This window comes from Solanum dulcamara, chromosome 9 (assembly GCF_947179165.1).
Source record: "Solanum dulcamara chromosome 9, daSolDulc1.2, whole genome shotgun sequence".
NCBI classification, from domain to species: domain Eukaryota; kingdom Viridiplantae; phylum Streptophyta; class Magnoliopsida; order Solanales; family Solanaceae; genus Solanum; species Solanum dulcamara.
In genome coordinates, this window is record NC_077245.1 from 51,155,119 (window position 1) to 51,167,465 (window position 12,347).

The 12,347-nt window shown below is 36.0% G+C and overlaps 1 protein-coding gene across 1 annotated transcript; it reads right to left on the minus strand.

Moving 5' to 3' along the window:
* Nucleotides 1-761: 761 nt before the first annotated feature.
* Nucleotides 762-11,688, minus strand: LOC129902276 (outer envelope protein 80, chloroplastic). The gene is made up of 16 exons (XM_055977431.1): nt 11,000-11,688; nt 9,913-10,006; nt 9,658-9,740; nt 9,457-9,551; nt 9,303-9,372; nt 8,225-8,318; nt 5,366-5,450; nt 5,228-5,263; nt 4,300-4,453; nt 4,096-4,230; nt 2,961-3,031; nt 2,792-2,870; nt 2,579-2,694; nt 2,307-2,454; nt 1,715-1,784; nt 762-1,143 (listed from the first exon to the last, which is right to left on the minus strand). Exons 1-16 carry the CDS (start codon nt 11,609-11,611, stop codon nt 989-991), a joined length of 2,097 nt encoding a protein of 698 aa, XP_055833406.1. The 5' UTR covers nt 11,612-11,688; the 3' UTR covers nt 762-988.
* Nucleotides 11,689-12,347: the final 659 nt, after the last annotated feature.

Genomic DNA, 12,347 nt, shown 5'->3' on the forward strand with positions numbered 1-12,347 from the left:
TAAACTAGTCACGGGGAGTTAAGCAACTAACCATTAGTGTTTTTTTTTTCCCTATTGTTCAAAGGATTCCCAGAGAAAAGAAGTTAAATATTTGCCTTTTGAATAATCACGTGACAGTATTGAAAGATTTTCTAAATAGATTAAAAAAAAAAATCACGTGAATTTTTTTTTTCTGAAGTAGTAAAAATGTTATCAAAGAAACCTAGTGAGTAGAAGCAATTTGTAATTGTTCAATTTAGGTCGGTAAAAATTGGCATTTCATCGAAACAATAATCAAACAAATTGATTAACTTCTAGTATACTATCTCTAATTTGAAACAGTATTAATATAAACTATTAAAATGCTTGCGTTAGTGGATTTCTAAGTCTAAAAAAATTATTTTTCAAATCTAATAGGTAACACAATAGTTAGTTTTAGTTCCCAACCAAAAACCAAAAACAATAATGGTCACTAAAAGTCCAGCAACTCGCTACTAATAATAATTTAATACTGATAGGCCCCTTAAAGCCCAGCAACTTACTAAAATCAAAATTAAAATGAATAAATTGCCATTTGAGCTGCCACTATTAATTTGGACAAGTAGCTACTTGTCTATTTTGGTTTAATGGAAAAGCTAGTGTCCCTTTACGTATCTTTGATAAGAAAAGTAACCCTTTTGACTTCGGACTCACAGAAACAGCCTCTCCCTACCTCTAAGGTAGGAATAAGGCCTGCATACACTCTACCATCTCTAAACCCCACTTAGTAAGACTACACTGGGTATGCTGTTGTAAATTTTATAGACTTCAAGTGTTTAATAGGTCACGCCCTTAGTTCGGGTGTGAATGGAAATTTTAGTCAAGTTCAAGGAGCCGCGAATGGGGCCTTCTAAACACTACGTGCATGTTACATTCAAACCCGAGAGAGATGTAAATGAATTAACCTAAGAAAGCAAACCAAAAGAATAAGAAGATAAAAATGTCCAACAAAAAGAGGTAAGGAATAGTATCAGTTCCTTAGGCCAACCCCAAAGTGAAACCTCCCGGTCCGTTGGTCATTGAAGGCGTACTCTAGTCTTAAAGGTCCCAGTGGCGAGCCTACGCGAATACCAACCCCACATCCATATCCACTTCCAGGTTTTAGCCTTGCTCCAGCAGGATCACCTGATAAGGAAAAACAACAATTAAATGAAAGGCTGCCAAAGTACAATGTAATATCAGATTTCAAAAAAAAAATTGGGCTAGCTAGCATGCGGTTCAAAATTTGGTGGACAATGGGTTCACCCCTCTATTCTCTACACTTAAATACCAGTTTTTGTCTCCGGCATGATTTGAACTCGCCACTTGAGTCCAATACATACATCACGTGGTGTACTTTTACCCCTAGACCAAAGCCGGAGGGGGTAGGGGGGGGGATCCAGAGATCAAGTCAACGATATAATGCTTTAGCATGACAGAACAACAAAACATGCAGAGCAAGATACATCGCCTTACAAACAAAATTTATACTAACTTGAGTTGATTGCTTGCCTAAGTTTAGTAGATACATTTCACACTGAGATTAGACTATATAGTTACAAGATGTATGCCGATGTTTATTCTACCAATTAGGTCGCATAGACTACTCCTTCCGTTAAAAATGGTACGAAGTACTCAGAATAATGACCTTTCAACCGGACGGCAGCGGGGGGCACTAGCCAAAAAAAGTAAACAACATCAGACCAGAGATACATACCAGGAACAGTTGGACCAGATCCAAGGTCTGTGCCATAATCAGCAAATACAGCCCCTTCTACTGGCCCCATCTGCAAAATATGGGGATATGATAAGGAAGATGATACATAGAGCAATCACGCCAAAGACAGTTTATCAGAGAACTAATATATTGTAGAACCCAAAGATGAGGCTCAATGGTCGATGAAGCTGGAACAAAGACCATGGGAGACTGGGTTCCATAGCATAGTAGGGGCAAAAAAGTTTGGTCATTTCCTTCTCATCTATCTAAACACTGAGGCAGTGAGTTATCTGGTAGTCGTCCTGGTGGAGTGGAAGGATGCTGGTCCCTCGTGATGTAATCAAGGTGTATTCAAGCTGGCCCGCATCCGCAAATATCAACAACCGAGAGAGAGAGAGCTAAGAAATTGTAGGGAAAGACACAGAGAGCGATGTTTTTTGAAAAAATAAAAGAACATTAGCAACAACCATCTTGGTAAGAGTCGAGATAGCACCAGGCATCATTGGATGGATGAGAAAGACAGCAAAAACCACCAATATCTAGAGAAATGAGTTCAACTATCAGAGTATAGTTTCCAACAGCCTCCACTTACCAGAGGGAAGGAAATTTCTCCACAGCCAACCACATAAGACCGACCAGAGCCAACTGTGCCTTCTTCATATCCTCTTACACTATTGGTTCCACCAAGCACAAATGCTTCATGAGGTGGAAAATTACCGACCACATGACCACCAGAGAAGCTGCAAAAAAAATCACAATAGCCAGCAATTTAAGTTACGGGAATTTTTAAGGGATACAGTTGAAGGAAGAAAAAACAAATTCAGCATCTTTCGAGCTAATCATCATAAAAGATAGAGAATGTACCTAAGGAGAAGACGCATAGGACCTAATACCAATCCTTTTCTAGCACGAGCATTGACTCTGTTGAAAACTAGCCACTCTGACCACACAGGAAGTCCCTGATCCATGTTGAAAACAAACTGCAAAACAGCAGGGAAAAAAAAGTGAAGGGGTGCATCAAGAATTTTTTCTATCCCTACATTTACAAGGAATCTGGCAGAATATTAGGAAACTGACCACTGAAGAACCAGGGTCACCAGAACCAGTATAGACAGTCTCAAGCTTGGCAAGTAACATATCATCGTGAGTGTTGCCACTGCAGCAGTTCAGAAAGGAACACATTGCACACTTTCTTATGGTCAGATATACAACACTTTAGGCAGCATAAATCATCATCAATCTATACCTTGCAGTAAGTGGACTACTGTAGTAGTCCCTTATAATAGGATTCCCCTTGTCATCCCGAGCACCAGCACGCTGAGAAATTCAAGTAGGAAGGGCAAGTAGCAACAGCATTAAGAGAAATGGGAAACAAAAATATGTCAGACACTGGGAAGAATAATCAAATAACACTGTTGATGTCCCAAGACTAGAAACAAGGAAAGAGTCTTCATCCTCCATGGCACACTCTTACAATACAATCTTTTCCTCAAAAGATTATTCAAAATACTCATGCCTAGCTTCTGCTTGTTATTGCATAAATGACTCAAATTATTCGGGCTTGTTATCATTGCATCGCTAAGCACAAGTGACATTTATCTTTTATTTTTTAGATAAAGCACATTTAATGTTTCTCTTTTTAACAGTGAATACTCCAAAGTTCATGTATTGGAAACTCTTTGGTCCCTGAAACAACTATAGCTCAATGAAATTTTATTACTCCCTCTGACCCAATTTATGTGAAGGTGTTTGACCGGGCACGGGGCAGAGAGTTTAAGAATGAATGAAAGATTTTTAAAACTTGTGTTTTAAAATAAACTATAGATATTTGGTGCCGCTATAATTCATCTCATTAAGGATAAATGAGAAGTTTAAAGTTAAATTGTTACTAAATATAGAGAGGTGTTATTCTTTGTGGGACTGACTAAAAAGGAAAAAGTGTCATATAAATTGGGATGAAGGGAGTAATAATTAGGGATTGTAAATTCAAAAAAATTAATTACTAAATAAAAGATCCCAAGAATCCCATCTAAACAAGAATTAGAATTAAATCATGCATTCAGCAAATTGCACGCTAGGACATCCTATTGAAGTTGGAAGAACGGAAAGGTCTTCACATATTGACACTAAATACATGTCTTTTTAGGCCTTACCGAAACAACAGTTGAGTTTCTTACAAGCAGAAACTGCATGCTCCTGGAGTAACCAATTCAACTCAATGTCAACTGCAGACTACTATATCAACTGTTATACTATCCAAAAATCAACAAAGATCTTTATCAACATATTTCCCTCTATAACCATGCAAACCATAGCCGAAAATATAATAATCATTTCACGAGAGGGCATAAATTATCTTAAGACATTAATATAAAAGCTACCTGAAATACCATTCCGGCTGTCCCATTCCACTTTGGCCTGAATGGCCGACTGTATTCAATCCCCGCCGTCACACGTCCAATCGTCAGGCTACCACCAGGGTGATTATGAACAAGTGTGCCAGGTGTCCTCGAATTCTAGTCAAAATAGGAAGTTAGTTAGAAATGAGCTCTCAAGAACTGTGGTGCTAGGGAACTTTAAATTACCTGTATCATAATTGACCTTGAAGTCCTCTTATCATCTCCTTCAATCCATGGAACTGTATAATTTATCCGAAAGATCGAGTCAATTTGCCCCCGCTCTAGCGACAAATTCAGCTTTTGATTTCTCCCGAAAAGATTCTTGTGATATATCGCACAACTGAAATGGATGGACATAATGAACAGCATATCCTTGGGGAAAAAATTGAAAGTGATCCTTTCTTTTTGGGAAAATAATTCAAGGTGGAAATTTAGCTACATATAGACTATACTCAGCAGGTTAATTACTGGCAGTGATGTTTGCTTATAGAGTTATAGTGATCTAAGGCTTTCTTTGAGAGAGCCATCCTGTCTTTCAAAAAAGTTCATGCAAGAATTTCTTTCCTAGAAGTATTTTAGCTAAAAAGGTAATTCATTCTACAGATTTCTTTTCTGAGAAAAAGATATTCATATTGGCCTCTTCATAATGTCCTTCTCAGAAAAGCTATTTAGAGTAGATCTGCAGCTTGTTAAATAAAAACACCAAAAGTAATAGAAACGTATAGATTTTGCAGAAGTGCTCTCCAAGGTGTTAAGCTTTTCGTAAGTGCTTCTAAGTAGTGCACTGAATATGCTGTTTTTTTCCAGAACAGTCACTTTAAACCCATAATGGTTTCTTGAGAAGTTATCCCAAATGTTAATTCAACTTAATACAGAAAACTCTACATACTTAGCATATGTGTAGGTTTCACCAGTGCATCAAGTAGATAAAGCACAGCCGGAGTATGAGCCGTAAAAAAATTCAAATTAACCATTTAGAAATGTAAATAACCAAGTGTTGAACAATCTTAAAGAACATGGAAGAAAGCCAAGCTTTGACCATTAACCCCAAAAAGATCTCCTAAAATTGAAAACAGATCTTAACACCACGGAGAATTTCATACTATTGCAATACCTGCCAATCAATCCAGCAAGGGGTCCACTTGTGATCCTGGAATTGAAATACATACCAGTAAACAACAGTGGAGAAACCAAAAGGAACATAATGACAAAGTAGTTTTCCAAGAATAATAGCTTCTCAAATATCACATACCCACTAGAAATTCCACCACCGGCAGAAATACCACCCCCACTCTTGCGCTCAACAACATTCATAACTAAGTCTACCTTACCAGTGTCTGCAGTATTACATCAGAAAGTTACTCTACAGAAAGAATAATAGTAGCACACACAGTAGAAGGCCAGAAGGGTAAGGAGGGCCTGAGCCAACCAATTTTTTTGTTGTGCATACAGTCTCTTTTATATGTACGGTATTTTTATATAAAGCTTTTGCCTAATCACTATACATCAAGCACAACCAAAGAAACCCACAAGCAAAATGCTTTTTAGTTATTACTAAGTCTTTTAGGTGTTAATTTCTAATATCTTCTCCAAGAACAAACCACTTTTTTCACAAATCTGTTTAAATAATTTTTTTCATTCTTAGATGTAATACATGATATATTTTCCCTCTTATTATTTGAAGTTAGATTAACTTAAGATTTCAGTTTAAAGATTACTTGTTAAATTAAGACATTAGTTTCTAGGACAAGTCCAAAAAGCCGCAACAGCAACACCAGCACACCCACTGTAATCCAATAAGTGGGGTCTAGGGAGGGCAGCCTATGTGGGATAGAGAGAGGTTGTTCCTGATAGACCATTGGCTCAAAACAGTGCAATCAAAGAAGGATAGAAAGGAAATAACGACAGCAAAATAGCAAGATAAACAATTATAATACTCGTTCCATTCCCATTTTTGTGGCAACATTTGACTTGGCACAAAGATTAAGAAAGACGGACTTCTGAAATTTGGTGGTCAAAAACAAACCTTAGACATTTGTGTGGCTATAAATCATTTCATTAACGGTAAAAAGGGAATTTTGAAGTTAAGTTTTTCCAAATTATAGAAAGGTGACATTCTTTTTGGGACATACTAAAAAGGGAAGTACGCCACATAAATGGGACAGAGGGAGTAATTAAAATTTAAAGTGTTTTTCATGTTTCCAAAAGGAAGAAGAAAGAAACTTTTGCAAGAGGAAACACATTCATTTGCCTCATAATGCATCTCTCAAAATGAAAGTGGTGTATGTTAGTAGTTTTTTTATAAAGTGATTTTATTTAAAGTAAATGTACAAGACATTCAACTCCAATTATAGACTTAAGGAGTCAATTAAGTCCCACAGATTCCCTAATTCCTTCACAGCATTCACCCCATTCCCAAAGAAAAGAAAAAAAAAACAAGCATTGAAGACATCGATATTTTACAATAGCAATATGTTCTTTCTCTCCATCAGAACACCTACAATTTCTCTCTAGCCATATAGTCCAAATCCAAATTATATAAAGGGGATGGAGAGCTAATGTTTGTAAGCTTATTTATTTTCCTAATGGAAAAGGGTAAAAATGTCCTTAATGTATCATAAATGGTTCAAATATGCCCTTCTTCCACCTATGAGATCAAAAATCCCCTCAAGAGTTTTTTCTTAGATCTAAAAATACCCTTTTTTTAACAGCACATGACATGGATTTTTGTAGCCCATTTGGATTAGCTTATAAGTTGTTTTCAACTTTTTTGAGTGTTTGGCTCGCCAACTTAAAGTCATTTTGTGCTTAAAATAAGCCCAAAAAAATAATTGGGTCTGTTTGACTTAGCTTATCTAAAACAGCTTATAAGCCAAAAGAATAAGTTGGGTTACCCTAACTTATTTTTTTTTTAGCTTATAAGCAGCTTAAAAAAAGCTTATCCAAACATGCTCTTGATCCATTTCAAAGGTCCAACCTATCACCCAACCATTCTAAAAATCCAAGACCCATTAACCCGGCTATGCTAAAACTATATTTTCCGATTATTTTTGTTTCTTGTTCCATTTAGGTTCTCACTTTCTTCTTCTTTCTTCCTTTCTTCTTCCTTCAATTGTTCATCTTCTTTCTTCCAATTAGATTCTTAAATTACCCCTCTTCTTTCTTTTGTTTCTCTTCCTGTTATATTCAGAAAAACAGAACTACAATGTCTGAAGAATCAATTTATTCTCGAGGTCAAGGCTTGTTGTGTAGATGTCTTTGCGGATTGTTTGTCAATCCTTTCACGGCGTGGACTCCAATGAATGCCGGATGCAGATTCTTGCGATTTTTTTATAGAAGTTAGAATATTTTTAACAGATACCCAAATATTCCAAACCCAAAGAAGCAAAAATTACCTTAATTGAAGAGTAATGAAAACAACCGAGTGAAGAATTGAAGGAAGAAATGGTATTTATCTGAAGAACATAAGCAGTCGTGGATGTGATTTGTAACTCAAAATCCCTATTCCTAGAGCTGCTACAAACAGGTTGAAAATATCACTGTAAAATGATGTAGAAAGATAGGTTAGGTTAATTTAAAAACGGGTTACTAGGTGGGTTTGTGTTTTGTACTAAGAAGCAGCGGGGTCATTGGATTGGGTTTAAAAATCTATGTGGACCAATAAGATGAAGCCAATTGTTTAATTAAATGACTCATCAATTGCCATGTTAATCTGCTGCTAAAAAAAGGCATTTTTAGACCTAAAAAAAACTGAGGGTGGTTTTCATCTAATAGATGGAAGGAAGGTATATTTTTAACTATTCATGATATGTTAAGGGCCTTTTGACTCTTTTCCATTTTCCTAATAAAGATTTTCCCTGGTATCCTTAACTATTTCGTCCTTGCAGTGCATGCAAACACCATAGCTTTACAACTTCCTTATTTATGATATTTTTTTTCGATACGATCATATCATTTCATCCTTGATTTCTGTCATATAATCCATCCCACCCCCACTCCCAATTCTAAAAGAAAACATCCCGGCGAGCCCAAGTTATAACAAAGATAAAAATGCATTATGCACAAGGAGAAGTGCAACAAGAGATAGTGGAAACCATCTTCACTTAAGCACCTCCAGCAGGTTGGGGAATAATGCTAACATCTTCCATAACGCCCATAGCTAAGACAGTGTCCACATCTCTTTTCCCTTGAAGCATGCTGTAAACCTAAACAAGAGTAAATGAAATTTGACATTCAAATAAGCACAAAGATAGTGGATTACCCAGGAAGAAATATGGCATACAATTTGAAAAATTCCATGGAATTGCAAAATCAGTCATTTCAGTTATGCCAATTCACAATTAAGAAGTTATAGAAGCAGCTAAGAGTAAGACTATTTTGGTAATTTGATACACTATTTTAACCTGTCAAGGGAGAAACCCGTGATTAAGGACCTCTATTGCAATAACCAAAAAGAAAGACAATGTCAACTTTGTGACTTCTAGATTGAGATTATGAAAAGATAAACTACAAAATGTACTTTGTGACTTCTAGATTGAGATTATGAAAAGATAAACTACAAAAAGTAAGGGCTTTATGTTATACAACAGGCACAAATGAGCAGAAGTTGGAAAAAGAAACAGAAAGGAGGGTCTGTGCTAAGCAACTATTTCTCTGTTTACGCTTCCAAATAATTATATTGCAGGTCAATCAATTTTGCGTAAAAAAAAAAAGATAGCACCTTCCAACAATTTCACACAATCACAACAACATAATATGCAAACCTTACCCTACCTTTGTGGGGTAGAGAGGTTGTTTCTGATAGACAATTTCACACAATCAGACGGTGGAAATTGGTAAGGGAAAGAAGGCACATAATTTCTAAGCATTAAAATTTTCTTTCTCCTAACTTCCGGATACTGTAATTGCCAGCTATTAGCTATAGAATGAACCTCCTACTAAAGCTACAGGTTCTGCAGAATGAGAGGACACAAAACAAACAAACAAAAAAGAAAAGGATACTAGGAAATTCACTACTCTAACATACTTTACCTACTTTAGTTCGCTACTCTTATATACTTTAACCTTACTTATAGAATCACAAAACTACTAAGAATGTGCTTCAAATTGTTAAAGTTTCAGGTATTACAAGATGTATATTAGAACAAAAAATAATGATGTTAGAATAGAATAGACTTGTTTAAATATACCTGTCCTTTCTTAGTAGTAAGCTGCCGAAGTATAGTTTCAGGCCTTGTTTTCCCTACACTTGGCTCACCACTGAGACATGCAAGCAAGTGTAAGAAATTACTAAGAGTTATTGCATTCACTAAAAGCATAGGTATAAGAAAGTGAGGCTCTTACGTCCTATCAAGGAAACGGATGGCTATGTTATTCACCTCTGCTTCAGAAACTTCTAGCCTAATCATACCTCCAGAGAGCATCTCTATACCCGATACCTACAGGACAAGATAACTCTAACTCAGATTTCTCAAATCGTAATGTAAGAAATTCAAAACGAAAATAAATAACGGCAGGTTGCATATGTCATAAATAAGTGCTAACCAATCCAAAAAGACCCCGCTCCATGTACCAACCATTTATAGAGCTTATTATTTCATCTATCCGCTTGATATTAACAATTTTTCCTGCATTGCTTGACACCAAAATAAGCACAGGATGGGTTGCTTACCAAACAGAATGTAAAATATATGCTGATTATTTAATATAGCTGAAAGAAAAAAATATAAAGCAGAAGCTCATGAATATGTAAAGAAATGACAATAGAGGGTGTATAGAGAGAGTATAAGGAAGGTGTACCATATCCATCTCGAAAAGAATCCTCTATAAACCTTGCTGGAAGCACACTTGCTCCTTCACATACCAAACCATGGAACTCTTGGTTTGGTTCTACCTTATGCCAAAACGTAATGATATAAGCAATTACACATGGCAAGAAATGAGGAAATAATACATTTTAGTTTAATCATCACAACCACTTTGGAGTGCAGGGAATACATAGAAACTTTTAATTTGATTTACAATCTTTACTTGCTTATTGAAAAGAACATTTTAAATCTGATTGAATTTTTATCCATGTCAAATAAGTGCCTACTGTTGTTGAAATTTCAATTAATAAAGCGAAATAACACTATTTGAAATACCCTTCGAGGTGGCCCAGTGGTTTGGGCTAGGAATTTTCATGTTGGAGGTCTCAAGTTTAAAACCCCTTGCCGATTTTTCTTCTGGATCGAGCTCGTCGCACAGGATTTACCTAGTGTGGGTTACCCCTCCTATGTGGTTTGCAAGCTACTGCATAGGAACGAGGTTTTTACCCTGTGCGCACCCTAAAAGTAGCGGCTACGGGTTTTCCTTGTCATCAACAAAAAAAAAAACTATTTGAAGTTACTACCTTTTTCACCTGTGCAAACTTATATCCCAATTTGTTTGTCATTTTTAGATAAAAGAACCAACTTTCACGCAAAATAAGATAAATAACTCCTTCAATTTACTCATATTGAAATGATATAATTCATTTTACTTTGATTGAGACAATCATTTTGAAACTTAAGTAGTACTTAGAAACTAATACAACAAAAACTTCTAGTTGGGGTCAGCTATATTCCCCTCAATTTGGACCAGTATCATTTTAATAACAATAAGGGGTTGTTAGGGCAGTTGGAATTATGCTGGTATTAGTTATATGGGTATTACTATCTTTTTGGAAATTGTAATGCCAGTTATACGGGTATTAATAATACACAAATTCCCTCATAATGTATACATACCTGAATAACTTACTTTCTAACTAGCTACCATTGTATAACTTCAACAGAGATTAATACATGAATAAGTTACCTCTTTCCTAGCTACCAAAGGAGCTTACTATGTGAGGAAAGAAATGTACCTGGAATACCAAGCGAATACCATCTCTAGTATCCACAGCAACAGGCATGCAAGAGCAAAAGTAGCCACTAGCAACAATCCTATGCACATCCTCTTGCACCTCTCGCACAGTAAGCGCCGAATTGGGTCGGCATGCTTTGAGTGCATTCAACGCCTCACTCTCCAAATCCTTCCTTTCAAGTTCTTCGCCATCCTTATTTCTCACTAAGACTTCACTGATCAGAACTCTCTCCTCGTTCCCACTGCCGATTTTCGGGCCCGAAGACGGAATCCCATCCAAGTTGCTCTGAGTTAATGCAATTGATGCACAGCAAAGTAGAGGGGTACTTGATAAATTCCATGAAAATAGGTTGATGTTTCTGGGTTTTGTTAGAAATTGCAGAATTGCATTTTGGGGATTGAACTTTTGATGAAATGGGTGTGTGAATTTGGATAAAGTTTGGGAAATTCCATCACTTTGATGAAATGGGTGTTGGAATTTGGGAAATTTTTGCAGAATTAAGTGTAGATTGGTGAAGAATGGGTTTAGGGTATGGTGATGTAGATGAGGGGGAGAGAAGATAGGGAGTTTGATAGAAGATGAAGTGAAGCGAACGTCTTCGTTTTGGGGCATAGCTGAATGCGACTGTAACCCACTAGGGTTTTAGGGGTTGAAGAAGAGAGTGATATTGCACTCCCTAAAGAGGGGCGGGGGGGGGAGGGGGCGGGGGGGGGACAAAAGACACGGTCATAAAATTATTTTGGTGAAAATCAATTGCTTGCTTTTTCTTTTTTAAAAAAAAAAATTCAAATATGCTATCGAACTTCGAAAAAAAAATTATTTATGTTATTCGTTAAATATTTGGCTCATCTATGTCATTGTCGTTTGAGAAAAAACTCATCTATGTCATTATTTTTAACTCCAATTTTGCGAAACCACCAAACAACTTTTAACACTTTTCAATTAAAAATTTGAATCAAATATACTCTTTTTGCTCATTCTTCTTCAAGAACACATGAAGAACATTAAAAACTCAAATTTTCAACTTCTTTAATTTTTTTATGAAATCACCTCAAATTTCAACAGTAGCATCACTCCGACTAGATAATAAAATCAAATATATTTTGAATTCGAATTCAACCAAACCCAACAAGACACTTAATTTTTTTCAAAATTTCAAAATTTTAACCTCCTTTAATGGTAGAATTTTCACCGTTACTCCAAATCACTTCAAATTTTGAACATAGACATAGTGAACTTTAACATAGTGTTTTTTGAGTCTATGTTCAAAATTTGAAGTAATTTGGAGTTGTGGCAAAAATTCTACCATTAAAAGAGGTTAAAATTTTAAAATTTTGAAAAAAATTAA